The sequence below is a fragment of the Phyllobates terribilis genome, unplaced genomic scaffold (genome assembly GCF_046119375.1).
Source record: "Phyllobates terribilis strain yellow unplaced genomic scaffold, ASM4611937v1 Scaffold_370__1_contigs__length_1879735, whole genome shotgun sequence".
In the NCBI taxonomy this organism is placed as follows: Eukaryota; Metazoa; Chordata; class Amphibia; order Anura; family Dendrobatidae; genus Phyllobates; species Phyllobates terribilis.
Genome location: NW_027363130.1, coordinates 405809 through 430984, shown reverse-complemented (window position 1 = coordinate 430984; position 25176 = coordinate 405809). Strand labels below are relative to the sequence as shown.

General features: G+C 45.8%; 2 protein-coding genes across 2 annotated transcripts in view; one reads left to right on the top strand and one right to left on the bottom strand.

Moving 5' to 3' along the window:
• LOC141223137 (gastrula zinc finger protein XlCGF66.1-like) overlaps positions 1-25176 on the top strand; it is a 352937-nt gene that overhangs the window by 110496 nt on the left and 217265 nt on the right. The gene's annotated exons all lie outside the window — the stretch shown is intronic.
• Positions 19995-25176, bottom strand: part of LOC141223149 (uncharacterized) — a 28002-nt gene continuing 22820 nt past the window's right edge. Inside the window, exon 3 of the mRNA XM_073666775.1 lies at positions 19995-21653. Within this exon, the coding sequence (XP_073522876.1) occupies positions 20113-21653 (1541 nt within the window). The 3' untranslated portion in view covers positions 19995-20112. The remainder of the gene's footprint in view (positions 21654-25176) is intronic.

The window sequence follows — 25176 nt, the reverse complement described above, 5'->3', positions numbered from 1 at the left end:
GGGGATGCATATTCAGCTGAGTCCTTATGGGGAATGGCAGTAAGGGCGCTCCTGCACTTCCTGTGTGAAGGCCTTTTGGGATGGGACGTGCGGTGAAACGCCGTTCACAACCCAGTCAATCGTGGCGGGGGGGTTTAGTGCGTGCGACTGGGTCATGCCTAGGTGAATCCAAGAAATCCGGAAGTTGAGGTGACATCAGCCGAGGTCACGTGATGTGGACTGAGCAAGAAGGGATAGCGCCACCCACAGGCACATCTGGCAACATAAGGTATTTCCAAAAATAGTTAGATAAAAGGTGTAAATGGATGGGGACATTTTACAATGTAGCGGACCACCTCTTTACACTTGTTCATTGGGTGATTGGCAGCAGTTCACACTGCACAGTTATTGAGGAACATAAGAGTATGTGATGAATGATTAGTGCCGGTCGTCATGGTGACTGTCTGTGACAATAAACCATAGGGAGCAGCGAGCATGGTGAATGGCATAGAATGGATGATAGCTGACAATGATGTTACTATGGTAATAAACTGGGGTGGATGGTATGGATGATTACTGCAATCATTACACTGCTTATAATCTGGAGGGGAGATGATGAAGGATTCCTGCAATATTTACTGTAATGACGTATGTGCTTTATTCACAGCGGCCTGCTGATATATATTTATGTACCGTATATAGTCTTTTAATTGCTAGATGAATGCAGAGGAGAGGGAGAGCGCGCGGTGGATGCTGGGCTGTGACAGGAGGTGGCGCCACTGGGTCACGCCGGCATGAATCTGGAATGTGACATGACCTCAGCGGGGTCAGAGCCGGCTGTAGCCGGGGTCAGAGACGCCCAATGAGCCGTCAGCGATAGCGCCCCTCACAGACCCTTATAACAACCAAAGGGAATCACAAAAAACTTTTTTCCAAATTGAAATGGATGGGGGCATTATTGATAGCAGAGGACGACCTCTTTAATAAACCGTCCTGTTATTTAGTAACAATTCTTTATAAAGGGACAGTGAACACTTCTGACTAATTGTAACTTATAATTTGTAGAGTCCTGTAAATGAAGAGGTTCCTGCACACGGCCCCCGCTCAGCAGACAGCAGACGGGTCACTCACCAGCACCTTTAGGAAGGCAGCTTTTCTAAGAAAAATAAAAGTAGCATGCCAAAAATGTGTATAGAAATCCATGTAGCAACCTTATGGCAGCTTTACATTCTAGCTGTAATTCCGGCTTATCTCGTCTTTTGGTTTTTATTTTGATTTTTCTACTTTTCTCTTTTCTACAACTACAAATCTGTCGGCTTTCTGATATCGGCTCGTGGACCTGTTGGTTCAACCACATTCACCGTCTCCTATTACTAAATCAGGATCATCACAGTCCAACGTTGTATTAAAATAATTTAATGTCGTCAAACAATAATGAGAATTGCATGAACAGGATGTGGAGAGGAGAGTTTCAGAATCGGGTGGATTCAGTCCTCTCTTCCTAGACTTAGACCCGGCGATATAACACAAGAAGCAGAATCATTAGAGCTGCGTCACTTACACGGTAGACAGGAAGTGCGATATAACACAATCATTAGAGCTGCGTCACTTACACGGCAGACAGGACATGCGATATAACACAATCATTAGAGCTGCGCTCACTTACACGGCAGACAGGAAGTGCGATATAACACAATCATTAGAGCTGCGTCACTTACACCACAGACAGGGAGTGCAATATAACACAATCATTAGAGCTGCGTCACTTACACGGCAGACAGGACGTGCGATATAACACAATCATTAGAGCTGCGCTCACTTACACGGCAGACAGGAAGTGCGATATAACACAATCATTAGAGCTGCGTCACTTACACGGCAGACAGGAAGTGCGATATAACACAATCATTAGAGCTGCGCTCACTTACACCGCAGACAGGAAGTGCGATATAACACAATCATTAGAGCTGCGTCACTTACACCACAGACAGGGAGTGCGATATAACACAATCATTAGAGCTGCGTCACTTACACGGCAGACAGGAAGTGCGATATAACACAAGAAGTAGAATCATTAGAGCTGCGCTCACTTACACGGCAGACAGGAAGTGCGATATAACACAATCATTAGAGCTGCGTCACTTACATGGCAGACAGGAAGTGCGATATAACACAATCATTAGAGCTGCGCCACTTACACGGCAGACAGGACGTGTGAGATTCCAATAAACATTTAAAGCTGCTTAGATTAAAAAGGTTATTCCAAAAATCGTCATTTATTCCCTATGGGACTGTAGGGAATAGTCGGGGCTGTAATCTGACAGTCTTATAGACAATGAATAAAGTTGTGGTCTAGCATGTACACCTCCACTCCATTCACTACAGGGCTATGCAGAGCCTGGTTCCTGGGATCTAGGGACCCATTGTCTGGATTGCTGAGGGGGCCAGTGGTTGGACCCCAAACGATTAGTAAGTTTTATTATTGATATGGGACAACTTAGAATTTTGGGAAAAACCCTTTAGGTTTGTAAGAGTCAAGGCTGTATGTATGTATATATATATATATATATATATATATATATATATATATATATATGGATTAGAATGTATATAAGTGGATTACATGAAGTGATAACATTCTATAATATATATATACACAGTATAGACACATATATATATATATATATAATTAAATCCTCTTATATTTAGTAATTGAAATACTTTTCCACAATTAGACGTCAGAAGCAGAAGCCGTTGTATCATTTCAGTTTCTATTGTTCTTCTCTTTATGACTCTTTACATTCTTATCGGCATATATGTATCAGTACATTACAGCTGGAGATGATTTATTGCCGTTCATGTGATACAAATTAGGCAATGTCTGGAATCCCACTAATGGTTGGACTAGGACGGCCATTATATTAGTGGTCTGCAGGTTCTGAGCCTATAACTCAGATACAACCAGGGGGGAGTACGGGATTTCCAGGAGGGCCGCAGGCAGAACACTTGTATTTCTTATAATATATGATAAACTGTTCTCCGCTGTTTCAGCGCAGTAATAGCCGGGTATTATAGAAAGCCGACTGCTGACTGACACACAAGGTGACATCAATGGTCTCAAGGATTGAAAGTTGATCGCTCCATTCTTAGGGGGTCTTGTGTGTAAGGCTATGGTCACACATCATGTTTTTTTCTGCAGCAAAACCTGATCTCTTGCCAGATGTTTGTTCAGGATTTTTCTTGCTGTTTTGCTTATTTTTTGGTGCATTTTTGCTGCGTGTTTTTCACTGTCCTTTTGTCTCTTATATGTTTGTACATAACGTTCAGTGAAAAAAAGATAAAAATTTCTGGTTTTGGCGCAAAAAACGCTGAAAAAAACATTGAAAAACCTGACACCTGCATTTTTGGTGCGTTTTTTCAGCGTTTTTTTCACCACCCATTACTTTCAATGGGTAAAAAAACACTGAAAAAAACACTGAAAGAAGTGACATGCTCTATTTTGCAAAAAACCCATGATGTGTGCAGGAGATTTCTGGAATCTCATAGACTTTGCGGGTACTGCAAAACGCAGCTGAAAATTAGCATAAAAAACGCATTAAAAAAAACGCTGAAAAAAAACATGATGTGTGAACATAGCCTAAAGGTTGGTAAACACTTAAAACATAATGCAATGAAGACTCGTCTGATCTTCACAGTCCTCTACTTCTGAGATTTGTAGAATCTCATTCACACCTTCACTCAAGTGTAGGTACAAAACAGGGATCCAGGTCTCTAATAAATCCACACCTCATCCACCATGAAGCTTCAGCTGCCTTCCGTCCAGCGCCGGACTGGGGTGTCTGGGGCCCACCAGCGACATTGACTCCAGGGCAGGGCCGGCTCCAGGTTTTCTGGGCCCCAGGAGAAAGAGTCTCAGTGGCCCCTTTAATACTGTACATACCAGGATTCATGATGCAGAGATACCGCAGAGAAATATATATATATATATATATAGTACAATGCCGAAGATTTCACTTCTTACATTACATGAGTGAAATCTATTGTAAATTCCACAATAGCTCAGAAACCAGCGAATCGCTCCACACAGTATACTGGCCCCCATATAAAGCTCCATACGGAATACTGGCCCCCATATAAGGCCCCATACAGAATACTGGCCCCCATATAAGGCCCCACACAGAATACTGGCCCCCATATAAGGCCCCATACGGAATACTGGCCCCCATATAAGGCCCCATACGGAATACTGGCCCCCATATCAGGCTCCATACGGAATACTGGCCCCCATATAAGGCTCCATACGGAATACTGGCCCCCATATAAGGCCCCATATGGAATACTGGCCCCCATATAACGCCCCATACGGAATACTGGCCCCCATATAAGGCCCCATACGGAATACTGGCCCCCATATAAGGCCCCATACAGAATACTGGCCCCCATATAAGGCCCCATAAGGAATACTGGCCCCCATATAAGGCCCCATACGGAATACTGGCCCCCATATCAGGCTCCATACGGAATACTGGCCCCCCATATAAGGCTCCATACGGAATACTGGCCCCCATATAAGGCCCCATATGGAATACTGGCCCCCATATAACGCCCCATACGGAATACTGGCCCCCATATAAGGCCCCATACGGAATACTGGCCCCCATATAAGGCTCCATACGGAATACTGGCCCCCATATAAGGCCCCATACAGAATACTGGCCCCCATATAAGGCCCCATACGGAATACTGGCCCCCATATAAGGCCCCATACGGAATACTGGCCCCCATATAAGGCCCCATACGGAATACTGGCCCCCATATAAGGCCCCATACGGAATACTGGCCCCCATATAAGGCTCCATATGAAATACTGGCCCCCATATAAGGCTCCATATGGAATACTGGCCCCCATATAAGGCTCCATACGGAATACTGGCCCCCATATAAGGCTCCATACGGAATACTGGCCCCCATATAAGGCTCCATACGGAATACTGGCCCCCATATAAGGCTCCATACAGAATACTGGCCCCCATATAACGCTCCATACAGGATACTGGTCCCCTTATAACGCTCCATACAGGATACTGGCCCCCATATAATGCTGCATGCAGGCTGTTACCCCCCACATAATGCCCCATACAGGCTGTCCCCCACCTTATAATGCTCCATGCAGGCTGTTCCCCCCACATAATGCACTATGCAGGCTGTCTCCCCCCCCCTTATAATGCCCCATGCAGGCTGTTCCCCCCTTTATAATGTCCCATGCAGGCTGTCAATCCTCCTCTTTATAATGCCCCATGCAGGCTGTCACCCCTCCTCTTTATAATGCCCCATGCAGGATGTCACCCCACCTCTTTATAAGGCCCCATGCAGGATGTCACCCCCTCTGTTTATAATGCCCCATGCAGGATGTCACCCCCCCTCTTTATAATGCCCCATGCAGGATGTCACCCCCCCTCTCTTTATAATGCCCCATGCAGGATGTCACACCTCCCTCTCTTTATAATGCCCCATGCAGGATGTCACCCCCTCTGTTTATAATGCCCCATGCAGGATGTCACCCCCCCTCTTTATAATGCCCCATGCAGGATGTCACCCTCCCCTCTCTTTATAATGCCCCATGCAGGATGTCACCCCCCTCTCTTTATAATGCCCCATGCAGGATGTCACACCTCCCTCTCTTTATAATGCCCCATGCAGGATGTACCCCCCCGCTTTATAAGGCCCCATGCAGGCTGTCACCCCCCCTCTCTCTATAATGCCCCATGCAGGATGTACCACCCCTCTTTATAAGGCCCATGCAGGCTGTCACCCCCTCTCTCTATAATGCCCCATGCAGGATGTCACACCTCCCGCTCTTTATAATGCCCCATGCAGGATGTACCCTCCCTCTTTATAAGGCCCCATGCAGGCTGTCACCCCCCCCCCTCTCTCTATAATGCCCCATGCAGGATGTACCCCCCCTTTTTATAAGGCCCCATGCAGGCTGTCACCCCCTCTCTCTATAATGCCCCATGCAGGATGTCACCCCCTCTCTCTATAATGCCCCATGCAGGATGTCACCCCCTCTCTCTATAATGCCCCATGCAGGATGTCACCCCCCCCACTCTCTCTATAATGCCCCATGCAGGATGTCACCCCCCATATTATGCCCCATGCAGGATGTCACCCCCTCTCTCTATAATACCCCATGCAGGATGTCACCCCCTCTCTCTATAATGCCCCATGCAGGATGTCACCCCCCCCTCTCTTTATAATGCCCCATGCAGGATGTCACCCCCCATATTATGCCCCATGCCCGGCTCCATACATTAAAAAAATAAAAATAAAAAAAAAATCAAATACTCACCTCCTTCCTCCTCACCTGCTGCCCGCTGCTCGGGCCGGACTCCAGCGTTGCCGGCGTCTTCCCGCTCTGCGCTGCCTGTGACGGCTCAGGGGAGCGCGCGGTGGAAAGACATCACCGCGCCCTCTGACCTGAGACGTCACAGGGAGCACAGAGCAGGAAGACAGCGGATCTGCGGAGGCACGGGGAGAGGTAAGTATCCGGCTGCCGGGGCCCTGAGCAAGCGGGGAAGAAGGGCGGGCGCTGACACCGCTCTCCTCCGCCCATAGCCCAGCGGGGTGCGCGACCGCCAGTGGGCCCCCCTGCCTGCTCAGGGCCCCGGCACTTGCCCGGGTGCGCCGGGTGCTGACGCCGGCCCTGATCCAGGGGCCCACCCACCCGGGCCCACCCTTCAGCTATTTGCAGATACCAGTTAGCCGTTATCCCCAATATATTGGTGGTTCCTGCCCATCACTGTGCGCTCACCAGAAATGCCATGTACAATTACTGTAGTTTGCATTAAAGGGTTTTTATTGGTGAAAACAAGTTCTCAGCGATGCACAGGTTGGGAAGGGGATCACTTATTTATTGGTGGAATCCGCACTGTCAGAAGATTGTGGCACTTTGAGTATTTGGTGAGATTTTCACCTCTGTATTTATAAGACAAATCCAGGAGTGGAGCGATCCGAGGTCATGGTTTATGCATTTCTCACCCACTCCTGGTTTTGTCTTATCAATACAGAGGTGAAAATCTCACCAAATGCCAACTTGCTTTCTCTGATGAACCTCTGTAACTGCATCTCTGCTGCTGTGTAATAGTCACAGGACAGGGAGGGGTTAAACATCCAAGTATTTAATATCTATTGGAAATAAAGAGGTTTCCCCTAATTGATATCAATTAAAACAAATGACCAACCACAATCCACTCTACCAAGACCAATATTACCAGATAGAAGGCAGAAATACTACCACACCTTGACCAGATCACATATTATCACCACATAGTGCCCAAATAATGCCACATACAAGGCACAAATACCGCCACACCATGACCAAAACACATAATACCACCACAAAGTGATCAAATGCTACCAGATACAAGGTATAAATACTGACACACCATGAGACCACATATTACCACCACACAGTGACCTAATAATACCACATACAAGGGACAAATATCGTCATGTCATGACCAAAGCGCATAATGCCACCACATAGTGACAAATAATACTAAAATAATAAAAATGTAAAAAAGCTCTGTATATTGGGTCAGTATACAGTGATCACCAGTGACATTATACACAGGAGCTCTGTATATAGTGTCAGTGTACAGGTGATACAGTGATCACCAGTGACATTATACACAGGAGCTCTGTATATAGTGTCAGTGTACAGGTAATACAGTGATCACCAGTGACATTATACACAGGAGCTCTGTATATAGTGTACAGGTTATACAGTCATCACCAGTGACATTATACACAGAAGCTCTGTATATAGTGTATAGTATACAGGTAATACAGTGATCACCAGTGACATTATGCACAGGAGCTCTGTATATAGTGTCAGTGTACAGGTAATGCAATGATCACCATTGATATTATACACAGGAGCTCTGTATATAGTGTACAGGTAATACAGTGATTACCAGTGACATTATACACAGGAGCTCTCTATATAGTGTCAGTGTACAGGTAATGCAATGATCAGCATTGATATTATACACAGGAGCTCTGTATATAGTGTGAGTGTACAGGTAATACAGTGAACACCAGTGACATTATACACAGAAGCTCTGTATATAGTGTCAGTGTACAGGTAATGCAATGATCACCATTGATATTATACACAGGAGCTCTGTATATAGTGTCAGTGTGCGTGTATAGGTAATACACATACTCACAAGTTCTTTATCTGCCGCAGACCGATATATCACATCTTCTATGCAGGACTTATCTCTGCAGGAAATAACATAGTTAGCTATAACTGATCACTTCCAGAGCACAATCCACACTTTTCCCAAGATTTCTACACTACATGAAATAACAAAAAAGCAACATAGTGCGGCACTCCACAGTAACAGAGCTCCAGCGTCATTCTGTGCCTGCTCATCTGTCAGCAGACATATTCATCTGATGGCAAAGATGTAGCAGAGCTGAAGACAGAAGACCTATGGATTACGTTGGGGTGAGAATTTTTCTTTATTAAATGTGTTTTATTTTTAATAAAAAAAAATAATTCTGTCTTTTTTTTTCTGTTTACTAGAAATTGATGGTGGCCATGTCTAATTTGGCGTGACACCATGAATTTCGGCTTAGTACCAGCTGATAATACAAAGCTGGCCTGGTACTAACCCTATTATTACCCAGGGTGCCACTCACCACCAGGGCCGCTAGAAGAGCTGGGTAAAGCACCTGGCAATGCTGCTATGATGAATGCGCCATTTTCAGGGGTGGCTGCGGGCTGCAGTCTTCAGCGTGGGGGGCCAAGAACGCTTGGGCCTTACCATGCTGTGAATCCCGGCCCCCAGCTGCCTTGTTTTATCTGGCTGGCGATCAGCATATGGCGGGAGCCCACGCATTTTTTAAAAAAAATAAATGTTAAATAAGTTTAAAACAAATATTCGGCTTCTCTGTCTTGTGATCGCCAGCCAAGGTAAAGCCGGGCAGCAGGGGGTGGCAGGCCGTAGCTGTCTGCTTTATCTGCGGTGAGAATCAAAAATTCTGCGGAGCGCTACATCGTTTTAAACATTTATTTTCACACTTCTATATGTGACAGACCCAACAGACAATCACAGATGCTGTCAAAGAGGATGGGCGTCTGTGATTGGCTGTTCGAGTAATGTACAATTAGCCCATATATTCTAGTATGGTACTATGCATGGGCTGCTTTCAGGTTACTCAAGCAGCCAATCACAGACGCCCATTCTCTGCGTCAGCGTCTGTGATTGGCTGTTGGGACTGTCACACATATAGAAGTGTGAAAATAAATAATAAAACAAAAATGACATAGCGCTCCGCAGAATTTTTGATTCTCAGGGCAGCTAAAGCAGACAGCTACGGGCTGCCACCTCCCGCTGCCTGGCTTTACCGTGGCTGCTGATCAAAAGTCAGGAAAGCCCAATGGGTTTTTGATTTAATTATTTAAAAAAATAATTTAAAAAAAAAATGCGTGGGCTCCCGCCATATGTTGATCGCCAGCCAGGTAACACCAGGCAGCTGGGGGCTGCGATTCTCAGCATGGTAAGGCCCAAGCATTCTGGGCCCCCCACGCTGAAAACGGCAGCCGCAGCCACCCCTGGAATTGGCGCATTCATCGTAGCGCCATTTCCAGGCGCTTTGTCCGGCTCTTGGTGGGGGGTGGTACGCTGGGTAATAATGGGGTTAGTACCAGCTTTGTATTATCAGCTGGTACTAAGCCTGAAATTCATGGCGTCACACCAAATTAGACATGGCCACCATCAATTTCTAGTAAACAGAAGAAAAAAAACACAACACAAAGAAAAACATTTTTTTTTATAAAAATAAAACACAAAATACATGTAGGGACTCCATCTTTAATAAAAAACAAAATGGGCAATGGGCATGCATGATGGAACCACCAGTGGCTGGCAGGACATGCTGGGCATGATAGTACCACAGAGGCTGGCAGGACATGCTGGGCATGATAGTACCACAGAGGCTGGCAGGACATGTTGGGCATGATAGTACCAGAGGCTGACAGGACATACTAGGCATGATTCATGCCTAGTATGTCCTGCCAGCCTCCGTGGTACTATCATGCCCATCCAGCATGTCCTGCCAGCCACTGGTGGTAGTACATGGTGCTGGGCATAGTACCCCCCCCCCGCTTTTCATACTCACGCGTTGAGATGAGGGGCAGGCCTGCAGCCGCTGCCTGGGGCGACGCCCCGTCCGTCCTCCACAGGTAAACGCTAGAATGTATGGGCTCCTTCCAGGTATGACGTCATTTCCGGGGGGCGTGTCCTGACGGTACATTATGGGCGTGTTCTAGTTTAGCACAAGACGCGATAGTCTCTTGCAGAGAATGACACAGCAACCGGTGAAGCTGCAGGAGGTCAGTGCTGCGGGCTCTGTGGAGATTCTGCGGGCTTGTGCGGACGTTGGGGGCATGCTGCGTGCTCTGGGGGGATGGGGGTGGCTCTGGGGGGATTCTGTGGGCTTGTGGGGATGCTGGGGGCATGCTGCGTGGTTTGTGGGGGCTCTGGGGGGTGATGCTGCGGGCTCTGTGGGGGCAAGCTGCGGGCTGGTGGCGGCTCTGGGGGGGATGCTGGGGGCTCTGGGGGGATGCTGCGGGCTGGTGGTGGCTGTGGGGGGATGCTGTTGGCTCTGGGGGGATGCTGGTGGCTCTGGGGGAGATGCTGGGGGCAGCTGGTGGGGATGCTGGTGGCTCTGGGGGCAGCTGGGGGGATGCTGGTGGCTCTGGGGGGGATGCTGGGGGCTGCAGGTGGCTCTGGGGGGATGCTGGGTGCTGCAGGTGGCTCTGGGGGGGATGCTGGTGGCTCTGGGGGGGATGCTGGGGGCAGCTGGTGGCTCTGGGGGGGATGCTGGGGGCAGCTAGGGGGGATGCTGGGGGCAGCTGGTGGCTCTGGGGGGGATGCTGGTGGCTCTGGGGGGATGCTGGGGGGGATGCTGGGGGCTCTGGGGGGATGCTGGTGGCTCTGGGGGGGGATGCTGGTGGCTCTGGGGGGAATGATGGGGGCAGCTGGTGGCTCTGGTGGGGATGCTGGTGGCTCTGGGGGGGATGCTGGGGGCAGCTGGTGGCTCTGGTGAGGATGATGGTGGCTCTGGGGGGATGCTGGGGGGCAGCTGGTGGCTCTGGGGGGGATGCTGGTGGCTCTGGGGGATGCTGGGGGCAGCTGGTGGCTCTGAGGGGGAAGCTGGGGGCAGCTGGGGGGGATGCTGGGGGCAGCGGGTGGCTCTGGGGGGGATGCTGGGGGCTCTGGGGGGATGCTGGTGGCTCTGAGGGGATGCTGGTGGCTCTGGGGGGGATGCTGGGGGGCAGCTGGTGGCTCTGGTGGGGATGCTGGTGGCTCTGGGGGGGATGCTGGGGGCAGCTGGTGGCTCTGGTGAGGATGCTGGGGGCAGCTGGTGGCTCTGGGGGGATGCTGGGGGCAGCTGGTGGCTCTGGGGGGATGCTGGGGGCAGCTGGGGGGACGCTGGGGGCAGCTGGTTGCTCTGGTGGGGATGCTGGTGGCTCTGGGGGGATGCTGGGGGCAGCTGGTGGCTCTGGGTGGGATGTTGGTGGCTCTGGGGGGGATGCTGGGGGCAGCTGGTGGCTCTGGGGGGGATGCTGGTGGCTCTGGGGGGGATGCTGGGGGCAGCTGGTGGCTCTGGGGATGCTGGTGGCTCTGGGGTGGTGCTGGGGGCAGCTGGTGGCTCTGGGGTGGTGCTGGGGGCAGCTGGTGGCTCTGGGGGGGATGCTGGCGGTGGCTTTGGGGGGATGCTGCGGGGGCGCTGGTGCGGGCATGCTGGTGCGGGCCCTTTGGGGGGGTGATGGTGCACGCCTGTGGGGTCTCGGGGGGGGGGGTGTGATGGTGCACGATGGGAATAATATTTGTAGGGGGCCGCCTGCTGGGCTTTGGAGTAGGGGTTTATTCATGGGGAGGCGGATGGTGTGGGTTTATGCTTGGGGGGGCAGGGTCTGGTGGAATTATCATGCATGAAAATGATCTTGCTGCGGAATGCACGGTTCTTCTTCTTGAACCATGGAAGGAAGTGCTGTTTGAGAAACTCAACATACATTATGGAGTTCATCTTTACCCCTTCAGGGATCCTAAAAGGGCCGACAATCTCTCTCCCCATGATTCCAGCCCAAAACATTACTCCACCTCCTCCTTGTTAGCGCCGTAGCCATGTTTACATGGGGTGTCCATCAACCAGCCATTCTCCACTCCATCCATCTGGACCATCGAGATCATTTCATGCATGATAATGCCCCGTCTCATGCTGCACATAACACATCTGCATCTCTGGCTGCTATGGGCATAAAAGGGGACAAATTTATGGTGTGACCCCATGCTCCCCTGACCTCAACCCCATTGAGAACCTCTGGAGCATCATCAAAAGGAGTGTCTATGCTGGCGGGAGGCAGTTCACATCTAAGCAACAGCTCTGGGAGGGTATTCTGTCCTCATGCAAAACAATTGAAGCAGAAACCATCCAAAACCTGACAAATTTAATGGACAAGAGAGTTCAGAAGCTCCTTTCCAACAAGCGGTCCTATGTGCAAATGTAACATCACCTAGAATAAAGTTTTGAGTTGAAAACTGTTTGATTTCAGTGTGTAATAACCTGCTAATGCTTATAATTTCACAAATGACCATTTTTTTGTTCTTTATTAAAATGAAAAAGTTGAAAACTCTGCTGTGCATAATAATGTGGAACATGCATTTTGAGTGCAGTTTGAGTTTTTTATTTTTTAAAAAATATCCTGTTATCATAGGCAGTTTGTACAAAAACCTTTCAGTTGTACTCTAATAGTTATATGACTGGAAAATTACAATGACTGCAATTCATATAGGTAATTTGGGAAAATCTGAGAAAATATTATTTGCATAACAATTTGGAACACAGTGTAATATAGTGAATATTACCAGAAAACATTTACCTATGTTATACACCGACAAGGATCCAGCAACAAGAAAGACAACTGACACGTGGAGGACAAACACCAAAGGTTTCATTGAATGTGGGAGAAATAAATGTGGTTTGTGCAAGTCTGTGCACAAAGCAAAAATGTCTGCATCTACTAACCATAATAAACCCTATAATATCCGACATCTCATTAGTTGTAGCTCCACACGTCATTGACACCATACAATGTGAAGCTTGTCTGCTGCAATATGTGGGGGGCACGGTCAGACCCTTACGTCACCGCATTGGGGGACACGTTAGGGACGTTCTTGGCCCCACAACACGTAATACATCTGCAGCATCACAACATCTCATACAACACAATAGGGATTAATCACTTTACAGTTGTGGGTATTGAATATGTCACCAGACCAGCTAAGGGGGAGATTGGTATAAAAAGTACACCCCAGAGAAGCCTTGTGGATTCTGGAATTGGACTCCAGATTCCCCAGTGATATGAAGCTTCGTTCAGACCTTGTATCCATTTACTGAATTGTGTTTTTTCCTCTTTTATAGTAATTATACATAATATACACATTATAGATGCAGACACTTCATTCTTCTATTGCACGGATGCTTTTTGTTGTGGACATATGATCATCCATAGGGGTAATGTAGACATACTTGCACACGTCCATTTGGGGCTGGGGGTCTCCGCTGTGCATTAGACACTATGATGTGTATAAGAAGCCGGTTACTGGTTATTTATTGTTCCATGACTATGAATCAAACACATATAACAGTTCTAAACGCATAGCTTTTGCGACTTTCCCCAGGAGATCCTGTTCTTGGCTATGTGCGCACGTTCAGGATTTGAATGCAGAAAATTCCTTAAGGTTTCTGCATCTCTTGGCAGGAAAAACACTGCAGAAAAACACGCATTTTACAACAATTTTGATGCGTTTTGTACAGCAATGAATCCTTTTTGGAGCCAAATAAAGATATTTGAAAAAAGAAACGTGGGACAAAGCTTTAACCCCTGGAGTACTGTCAGACCTGTATAATCGTTAATTTAAATTATTAAAGAATGTGTCAATTGTAGTTCAAATAAAGTGTTTTACTCTGTGTGTGGGTTTATTTAGCTCTTTACTTAGGTTTAGTAATGAGATGGCCTGATTGACACATTTTCATCACTAAATAAAAGGGCTGGGTGTCAGCTAATCCCATACGGGTTAATCCCATTAGTATTCCCATTCATGTCATTTCTAGGGCAGCTGAGAGCTGCTCTTTTTAGCCTAGGAAGGTGCCATTAGGCAACCATGTTCCCTGGCTATTAATAACAGCTCACAGTTGTTTGTTTAGCCGCTACGTCCCCCAAAACCCTGTGTTCTAAAGCCGCTCTTTTGTTCTCAATACATGCGGATCCACCGCATATAATGACATTTCAATCAGTCAAAATCTGCAGCGGAGACCCAGAAATTGATTTTCTGCAGGTGAATTTGGGTATGCCCATGATCAGGAGCCGCTGTGGGTTTGGAGCTGTGTATTTATGCAGTGTCAAACCCGCAGTGTTCAGATGTTACAGCATAGTGGATGGGATTTCTAGAAATCCTATTTCCACTATGTGTGCATCTGAGGCTGCGGAAACTGACATGCGGTGCGTTTTTCAGGACCGCAGTATGTCAAATTCTCCTGTGGAGTCGCTTGTCTCCGCAACATAAATTTGACCACTAGAATGTATTGTATTGTATTCAGTGAACACATGCTTACTTACCTGCGTTCAATAGAAGCAGTGTTTTGGACGCAGCAAACATATGCTGCGTCCAAAGTGTTGCCACGTCCGGACCGTGGGCACATAGCCTTATATTAAAAAAAAAAAATGGCGTGGGATCCATTATTTTCATAATCAGCCAAAGGAAAGCCAACCGCTGTGAGGTGATATTAGTAGCCGGGGAAGGGGCCATTAGCCAAAAATGTTTCCTGGCTATTAACAGCACACAGCTGTTTGCTTAGCTTTTACTGGCTAGATTACAGGGGGACCCCAGAAAAAAATTGACGTAGGGTCCCCTATAAAATCTAACCAGCAAAGGCTATACAGACATCTGCGGGTTGATACTAAAAGCCAGGGAAGGGGCCATGGATCCTGGCCCCCTCCGTGACTAATAATATCAGCTCTCAGCTGCCCCAGAACTGGCGCGGGGTTCATGTCAGCCTTGTATTGACAGCTGACATGAAGCCCAGGTTATAGACGCCCCAATTACTAACACCGTAGTAATGTTTTTGTCATTTTACAATAAAGACACAGCTAGAATAAAGTGTTTTATTGAAATAAAATTACACGGTTTTAATCTTTTATTTGAAAGTAAAAAAACACTATACTCACCTAACGCCCAGTCCCTGAAGCCCTCGTCTCCTGTAAGAAACCAAAAATAAAAAACAACCATATCCCTTACCTGCCTTCATGATCTAATCCCAGTGTCCCACGGCAATCCGGTTAACTTCTACAGCATCCACATCAATCACTGATGTGACTGTTGTAGAAGACAGCTCTGTATACACTGACAGGAGTGTAATCACTCCTGTCAGTGTACATCGCTGCGCTGCTGGGACTGAGTTCACCTGAGTTCATCAGCTGAAGATCAGCTGATAAGCCCTGGTGCCCTCATACACTGCATCAGTGTTGCGTGGCAAAATTCCCAAGCAGCACTGATGCCGCATGTGAGGTCACCGGAGCTCGTCAGATGATCTCAGCTGATGAACTCTGGTGAACTCATTCCCAGAAGCACAGCGATGTACACTGCCGGGAGCGATTGTCGGGTGGTCGGGTTGCCGTGAGACATCGGGAGGATGGCGGACAGGTGAGAATACAGTGTTTTTACTTTAATATTGATTTTTTCCTTTTTTTTTTTTTTTACCCTGCGCACAGACGCCAGCTGAGAAGACTACTTCTCCCCTCAGCTGCGCCTGCTCCCGCTGTTATCAGCGGGATCGGCCATCGGATGATGGGAGTAGTCTTCCGCGGTCCATTCTTTGTGCGGTTTTGCGGCGTTTTTGACTCATTGACTTGAATTGAGTCAGTCAAATATGCAGCAAACATCCGCAGTAAATCCACAAATATATTTATACACTGTGTTCCAAATTATTATGCAAATAATATTTTCTCAAATTACCTATATGAATTGCAGTCATTGTAATTTTCCAGTCAAATAACTATTAGAGTACAATTGAAAGGTTTTTGTATAAACTGCCTATGATAACAGGATATTTTTAAAAAAAATAAAAAACTCAAACTGCACTCAAAATGCATGTTCCAAATTATTATGCACAGCAGAGTTTTCAACCTTTTCATTTTAATAAAGAACAAAAAAATTGTCATTTTTGAAATTATAAGCATTAGCAGGTTATTACAAACTGAAATCAAACAGTTTTCAACTCAAAACTTTATTCTAGGTGATGTTACATTTGCACATAGGACCCTTTGTTCGAAAGGAGCTTCTGAACTCTCTCGTCCATTGAATTTGTCAGGTTTTGGATGGTTTCTGCTTTAATTGTTTTGCATGAGGACAGAATACCCTCCCAGAGCTGTTGCTTAGATGTGAACTGCCTCCCGCCATCATAGACACTCCTTTTGATGATGCTCCAGAGGTTCTCCATGGGGTTGAGGTCAGGGGAGCATGGGTGCCACACCATAAGTTTGTCCCCTTTTATGCCCATAGCAGCCAGAGATGCAGATGTGTTATGTGCAGCATGAGACGGGGCATTATCATGCATGAAATGCTCTCGATGGTCCAGATGGATGGAGTGGAGGATGGCTGGTTGATGGACACCCCATGCAAACACGGCTACGGCGCTAACAAGGAGGAGGTGGAGTAATATTTTGGGCTGGAATCATGGGGAGAGAGATTGTCGGCCCTTTTAGGATCCCTGAAGGGGTAAAGATGAACTCCATAATGTATGTTGAGTTTCTCAAACAGCACTTCCTTCCATGGTTCAAGAAGAAGAACCGTGCATTCCGCAGCAAGATCATTTTCATGCATGATAATGCCCCGTCTCATGCTGCACATAACACATCTGCATCTCTGGCTGCTATGGGCATAAAAGGGGACAAACTTATGGTGTGGCACCCATGCTCCCCTGACCTCACCCCATTGAGAACCTCTGGAGCATCATCAAAAGGAGTGTCTATGATGGCGGGAGGCAGTTCACATCTAAGCAACAGCTCTGGGAGGGTATTCTGTCCTCATACAAAACAATTGAAGCAGAAACCATCCAAAACCTGACAAATTCAATGGACGAGAGAGTTCAGAAGCTCCTTTCGAACAAGCGGTCCTATGTGCAAATGTAACATCACCTAGAATAAAGTTTTGAGGTGAAAACTGTTTGATTTCAGTGTGTAATAACCTGCTAATGCTTATAATTTCAAAAATGACCATTTTTTTGTTCTTTATTAAAATGAAAAGGTTGAAAACTCTGCTGTGCATAATAATTTGGAACATGCATTTTGAGTGCAGTTTGAGTTTTTTATTTTTTAAAAAGTATCCTGTTATCATAGGCAGTTTGTACAAAAACCTTTCAATTGTACTCTAATAGTTATTTGATTGGAAAATTACAATGACTGCAATTCATATAGGTAATTTGGGAAAATCTGAGAAAATATTATTTGCATAATAATTTGGAACAGTGTAGATGAATTTTTTTGCTGCGGATTTGACTGACTCAATTCAAGTCTATGGGTGAAAAACGCTTCAGAAACGCACAAAGAATTGACATGCTGCAGATTTAAACGCAATGACAATCCGGTCAAGATAATTCCTGCTCATGTGCACGGCACTTCAGGATTGTCATTGCATTAGCTGGCACACGGATTACCTAGCGTTTTTGGTGCATTTCCGAGCGGAAAAAACGCAGCGAAAACACATCAAAAACGCACAGTGTGCACATTGCTTTTTAATGTTTCTACAATTTTAATTTGTATGTTTCCATATAAGTTTTTGGTTTTATTCACACTGGAAAACAGGTGCGGGATTATCAGTAACTTAATAAATCCCGTCCATTCCTTCCCAACCGGGATTTTCCATCCGAACTCTTCCCATGGATCTCACCAAGCACTGAGAGATGAGCTGAAAGCAGACAATTTTTTCTATAGAGGAATGGCAGACATGGGTGTTGTCCACATAGAAAGCCTCTCCTAAATCCCATGCACAAAAAAGCCGCCCTACAATCTGCCAGGACACATGCGGAAACATATGAAGACTCCTGGGACTTTATACTCTCGAGTGATGAGACCAAGATAAATGTTTTTTTTGGAACTGATGGCTTCAAAACTGTCTCAAAGGTGAGGAATACAATGAGAATGCATGGTGTCTACAGAGAAACCTGGTGGTGGCCGTGTCCTCATGTGCGGCTGCATGAGCGCTGCTGGTGTCGGGGAGCTACAGGTCATTGATGACATCATGAATTCATAGATGTTCTGCTTTGTTACGCCCACTGGTGGTGCAAGTGGATTTCTGGACCCACCGGGCCGACCCTGGAGGGGCGTAACTAAGCAGCTACTTTGGTGTTCACTGGAGCCTCTAGTGGTGAGGTCAGGCTTGTGCGGCAGGTAGCTGCCAAGTACAACTCCAGGGTGGTGACCCCAGGGGTTAGCTTAGCTGACACTGATTACAGCTCCATTCAGACTCAGTAAATACAGTCCAGGATCACTGACACGGAGACTTAGGGGAATGTTCAGACACTCGATGCACTGTGACCAGGGGACTTCAGGAACAGGAATGGCCACACTAGGACCAGGGAATAATGTTCAGGGCTCTGGCCGAACCAGGACCATTTCACAAGGGTTCAGGCACTGACTGCTCCGGGACCAAGGGACAAGAGTACAGGCACTGGCCGCTCTGGAACCAGGGGATGAGGGTTCAGGCACTGGCCGCTACAGGACCACGGGACGAGGGTACAGACACTGGCCTCTCCAGGTCCAGGGGATGAGGGTACCAGAACTGGTCTCTCCAGAACCAGGGGACAAGGGTACAGGCATTGATCTCTCAAGGACCAAGGGACGATGGTACAGGTACCGGCCACTCCAGAACCAGGGGATGAGGGTTCAGGCACTGGCCGCTCCAGGACCAGGGGGCAAGGGTTCAGGCACTGGCTGCTCCAGGACAAGGGGATGAGGTTTTCAGCACGGGCTACTCTAGGACCAGTGATTCAGGTACAGGACTCTGGCCACAGGGGGACCAAGGGTTTACGGACTCAGGACCCTGGCCACACCAAGACCAGGGGACCTCACAAGTCACAAGCAGTACACCTTAGTAAGGGGAGAGAGAGTCTTTTATACAAGATGCCTCCCAGCTATTGGTTGGGAGCCATCTTGCAGGTGTACTAGTTATGCTAATGCCTCTCAGCAACCAGCTGAGGCATTTAGCATAAGGCGCACGCTGCCCCTTTAAGAACAGGGAAACAAGCGTGTACTAGACGCCGCCGGGATGCAGTCACAGGAACAGAGGACAAGGAGAGCGCCAAGAACCAAGTCCACGGCCGGAGCGGTGAGAAAGCGTCTTTGCATGGAGGGAGAAGAAGACACCATGCTAGGGCGCCGGCAACAGCGTTACTCTATAGTGGAAGAAAAGATGCTGCCATCACTCCATGCCCTTGGTAGACCTGCACTTCTCCAACATGACAATGATCCAAAGCACACATCTAAGGCCACTGTTACATTTCTGAAGAACAGGGTGACAGTGATTCAGTGGCCAAGTGTCTCCTGATCTGAACCCAACCAAACACCTATGGGGAATTTTGAAGAGACAAGTTGTCATCACTCCATCCAGCATCCAGGCTCTAAGAGCTCGTTATCGAAAAAGAGATAAAAGATAGATATAGTATTGTCACTAAGTTGTTCATGCCATGACTAGAAGGTTTGGTGCCGTCCTTAAAAAATCATGGAGGCCATACAAAATACTAGATGTAGTAGCTTTTGATGTGGGGTGTACTCATTTTTACACCAACTAATTTGAGTAAAACTGAAGATTTTGTAATGAGAGTTATATTATTACTTTCATGTTTTGATTACAAAAAAAATGTTCAATGAAATTCAGTGGTGGCAAAATTTTAGAAATTTATTCAGTGAGATATTAAATACAATCTTACTTATCAAAGGGGGTGTACTTATTTATGCTGAGCAATGTTTATTAAATTTATGAAACACAGTGAACATAATTACAGTTTCTTTCCTGTATGACTTCTCTCATGTTTTACAAGATATGATTTATGTATAAAAGATTTCCCACATTCTGAACATGAATACGGCTTCTCTCCTGTGTGACTTCTCTCGTGCATCACAAGACTTGATTTATATGTAAAGCATTTCCCACATTCTGAACATGAATACGGCTTCTCTCCTGTGTGAATTCTCTGATGTCTAATAAGACTTCCTTTATCTGTGAAGGACTTCTCACATAGTGAACATGAATATGACTTCTGTCCTGTGTGGATTTTCTGATGTCTAACAAGATGTGATTTATCGGCAAAGCACCTTCCACATTCTAAACATGAAAATGGTTTTTCCCCTGTGTGAATTCTTTGATGTTTAACAAGCTCTGATTTACTTCCAAAACATTTCCCACATTCTGAACATGCAAATGGCTTCTTTCCTGTATGAATTTTCTCATGTGTTGCAAGATTTGATTTATATATAAAACATTTCCTACATTCTGAACAGGAAAATGATTTTTCTCCTGTATGAATTTCCTCATGTGCAACAAGGACTGATTTATATATAAAAGATTTCCCACATTCTGAACATGAATATGGTTTCTCCCCGGTGTGAATTCTCTGATGTTTAACAAGATCTGATTTATATCTAAAGCATTTCTCACATTCTGAACATGAATATGGCTTTTCTCCAGTATGAATGCTCTGATGTCTATTAAGATGCCCCTTACCTGTGAAGGATTTCCCACATAGTGAACATGAATATGGTTTCTCATTTGTGTGAGTTTTTTGATGTCTAATAAGATCTGATTTATCTCTAAAGCATTTCCCACATTCTGAACATGAATACGACTTCTCACCTGTATGAATTCTCTGATGTGTAGTAAGATTCCCTTTATCTGGGTAGGATTTATCACATTCTGAACATGAAAATGGCTTCTCTCCTGTGTGAATTCTCTGATGTCTAATAAGATCTGATTTATCTCTAAAGCATTTCCCACATTCTGAACAGGAGTATGGCTTCTCTCCAGTATGAATGCTCTGATGTCTATTAAGATGCCCCTTACCTGTGAAGGATTTCCTACATAGTGAACATGAATATGGTTTCTCATCTGTGTGAGTTTTTTGATGTCTAATAAGATCTGATTTATCTCTAAAGCATTTCCCACATTCTGAACATGAATACGACTTCTCACCTGTATGAATTCTCTGATGTGTAGTAAGATTCCCTTTATCTGGGTAGGATTTATCACATTCTGAACAGGAGTATGGCTTTTCTCCTTTGTGTTTTCTTTGTGTTAAAGAATCTGAGCTTTTAGTAAGTTGCTTGTCACACTGAAATCTTGTATCTATGTCACCTGGAACAGTGGTAACAATGTGAGATTGCTCAGGAGAGGATTCCTCATGATCAGGAGGATTATAAGAAGGTGAAGTGCTGTGAAGTCCAGGAGGTGCAGGAAGGGTGATGAGGTTTTCTCCATTAGAGTGCTTCCTGATATCTTCTTTTTTACAATTTAGTGATGAACCGTTATTCTCACAAGGATTTCCTATTAGGATGAAAGACAGATTAGATGTGATTTTTTTCTTCAACACAAAGGAGATATTCTGAATGTATTTTATGGAGCTCACAATGAAGACCCTCGTCAGTGAAAGTACCGGTAATAAGGAGGACAACTACATGCCATAACATTAACACAATGACGAGTAAAGTGAATAACACTTATAAACTGGTGACATTGGCACAAGTCAGGGGTGGCAGAGACTAGACAGCAAATAGACAGTTCTTAAAGGGAACCTGTCATCAGGATTTACCCCCTTAATGTACCACCAGTGCCATTTCACTCTCTCAAGCTTCCTATCATGCCCTCAGTGTAGAAAAGTGTCCACGCAATTAAAAATTACTTTTTAATATTTCAGTATCATATACAAATGAGACTGACTAATCACAAAGGCGGCCGTACATCCAGGAGCAGTGGAGCTCCGGCCTCAGTAATGATGTCACAGAAGATGTGGTATCCAGCTCCAAGGAAAAAGATGCTTTTAATTACTCCATGTTAAAAATTACATCCATGAGGAAAGGGTATGGGGGGTAGGTGGACAGTGCTACGCGTTTTTAACGATCTGGCGTTCTTTGTCACAGCTTCTGGAACAGTGTGTGATTTAATCAGATGGTTCGCCATGTCCACAGACCTCATCACTGAAAAGAAATCAGCATGGATTCCGGAACAGTGTGTCAGCGCATCCTGAAGGATCTAACAACAACTGCAGACCGGTGAAATAATTAGTTCACATTTTTTATTTATTTTGCTCACTTATATAGCACCACTAATTCCACAGCGCTTTCCAGACATTATGGGCACTGTCCCCATTGGGGCTCACAATCTAAATTCCCTATAAGTGTGTCTTTGGAGTGTGGGAGGAAGCCGGAGAACCCGGAGGAAACTCACACAAACACGGGGAGAACATACAAATGCCTTGCAGATGTTGTCCTTGGTGGGATTTGAACCCAGGACCCCAGTGCTGTAGGGCTGCAGTGCTAACCACTTAGCCACCGTGCAGTGCTAACCACTGAGCCACCATGCAGTGCTAACCACTGAGCCAACATACAGTGCTATCCACTGAGCCACCGTGCAGTGCTAACCACTGAGCCACCGTGCAGTGTTAACCACTGAGCCACCGTGCAGTGCTAACCACTGAGCCACCGTGCAGTGCTAACCACTGAGAATAAGTGCAAATACAAAAAGTGAAAAACAAATATACAATGAAAAATGGGAATGAGTATAAAAAAACATCCAAAAACCCCATCTAAGGAGAAACATACAGAGGAGAGATGCATACCTCTCTGGATTATTGAGTAGTGAAGCATTACCTCTCTGGATTATTGAGCAGTGAAGCATTACCTCTCTGGATTATTGAGCAGTGAAGCATTACCTCTCTGGATTATTGAGCAGTGAAGCATTACCTCTCTGGATTATTGAGCAGTGAAGCATTACCTCTCTGGATTATTGAGTAGTGAAGCATTACCTCTCTAGATTATTGAGTAGTGAAGCATTACCTCTCTGGATTATTGAGCAGTGAAGCATTACCTCTCTGGATTATTGAGCAGTGAAGCATTACCTCTCTGGGTTATTGAGTAGTGAAGCATTACCTCTCTGGATTATTGAGCAGTGAAGCATTACCTCTCTGGATTATTGAGCAGTGAAGCATTACCTCTCTGGATTATTGAGCAGTGAAGCATTACCTCTCTGGATTATTGAGTAGTGAAGCATTACCTCTCTGGATTATTGAGCAGTGAAGCATTACCTCTCTGGATTATTGAGTAGTGAAGCATTACCTCTCTGGATTATTGAGTAGTGAAGCATTACCTCTCTGGATTATTGAGCAGTGAAGCATTACCTCTCTGGATTATTGAGTAGTGAAGCATTACCTCTCTGGATTATTGAGCAGTGAAGCATTACCTCTCTGGATTATTGAGCAGTGAAGCATTACCTCTCTGGATTATTGAGTAGTGAAGCATTACCTCTCTGGGTTATTGAGCAGTGAAGCATTACCTCTCTGGGTTATTGAGCAGTGAAGCATTACCTCTCTGGATTATTGAGCAGTGAAGCATTACCTCTCTGGATTAATGAGCAGTGAAGCATTACCTCTCTGGGTTATTGAGCAGTGAAGCATTACCTCTCTGGATTATTGAGCAGTGAAGCATTACCTCTCTGGATTATTGAGTAGTGAAGCATTACCTCTCTGGATTAATGAGCAGTGAAGCATTACCTCTCTGGATTATTGAGCAGTGAAGCATTACCTCTCTGGATTATTGAGCAGTGAAGCATTACCTCTCTGGATTATTGAGCAGTGAAGCATTACCTCTCTGGATTATTGAGCAGTGAAGCATTACCTCTCTGCATTATTGAGTAGTGAAGCATTACCTCTCTGGATTATTGAGTAGTGAAGCATTACCTCTCTGGATTATTGAGCAGTGAAGCATTACCTCTCTGGATTATTGAGTAGTGAAGCATTACCTCTCTGGATTATTGAGTAGTGAAGCATTACCTCTCTGGATTATTTAGTGGTGAAGCATTACCTCTCTGGATTATTGAGCAGTGAAGCATTACCTCTCTGGATTATTTAGTGGTGAAGCATTACCTCTCTGGATTATTGAGTAGTGAAGCATTACCTCTCTGGATTATTGAGTAGTGAAGCATTACCTCTCTGCGCAGGTTCAGACCGTGGAACACACGAGCCCAAACTGTAACTCCAGAAGGCTTCTCTGGTGCACAGTCGTCTCATACGATCGCCGCCCCGGGTAGATGTAATAACTCCTTCTATACCCATAACACGTAAAGATGAAATCTGTCTATTATGTGGAGACATTAAATGTTTAGATGCCAGTCTGCAGCTTGTTGAGAGCATTCAGGCTGCGCTGACACACTGTTCCGGAATCCATGCGGGTTTCTTCTCGGTGATGACGTCTGTGGACGCGCCTAACCGTCTGATACATCAGCACCGGTTTGTCATTATCAATGGAATGTAAGATGCACCGACATCGGCTCCGCAAAACCAGCAGAATTAGATGAAGAGACATCTGAAGATAGTAACAATACTCCGTCCAATTACATATAACCGGTGGAAGTGATAATAACATTTATATTAATTTTCAAAGAAGTTTCATTTGAGGCATCGTATAAACGTAACTCAAAGCAAGCGAAAGCCCCTCAGGTCTCTAGATGTCAGACCAGAGCCGTCACTCCATAGACCCCAGATCTTGTCACATTTACAGACAGCATCTCCTTTTAGGTATATGCCTTTAGTATAAGTTTACTAGCCAGTTACCTTTATCATTCTGATATCATGGGCTCCTCATCTGCTATCTATTTTCTTGCCATATATAACATACATGTCGCGGCAATTTTGCCGAACTCCTCAATAGTCAGATCTTCAACATATCCCAGTATACATAGTAATGGGGAAAGCTCTACGTCAACTGAATAAACCCTGTTAACCATTGCTACAACACTCTTCCAGAAGGACACCAGGTTAGGACCGTTCCACATCATATGAAGCAGGTCTGCTATG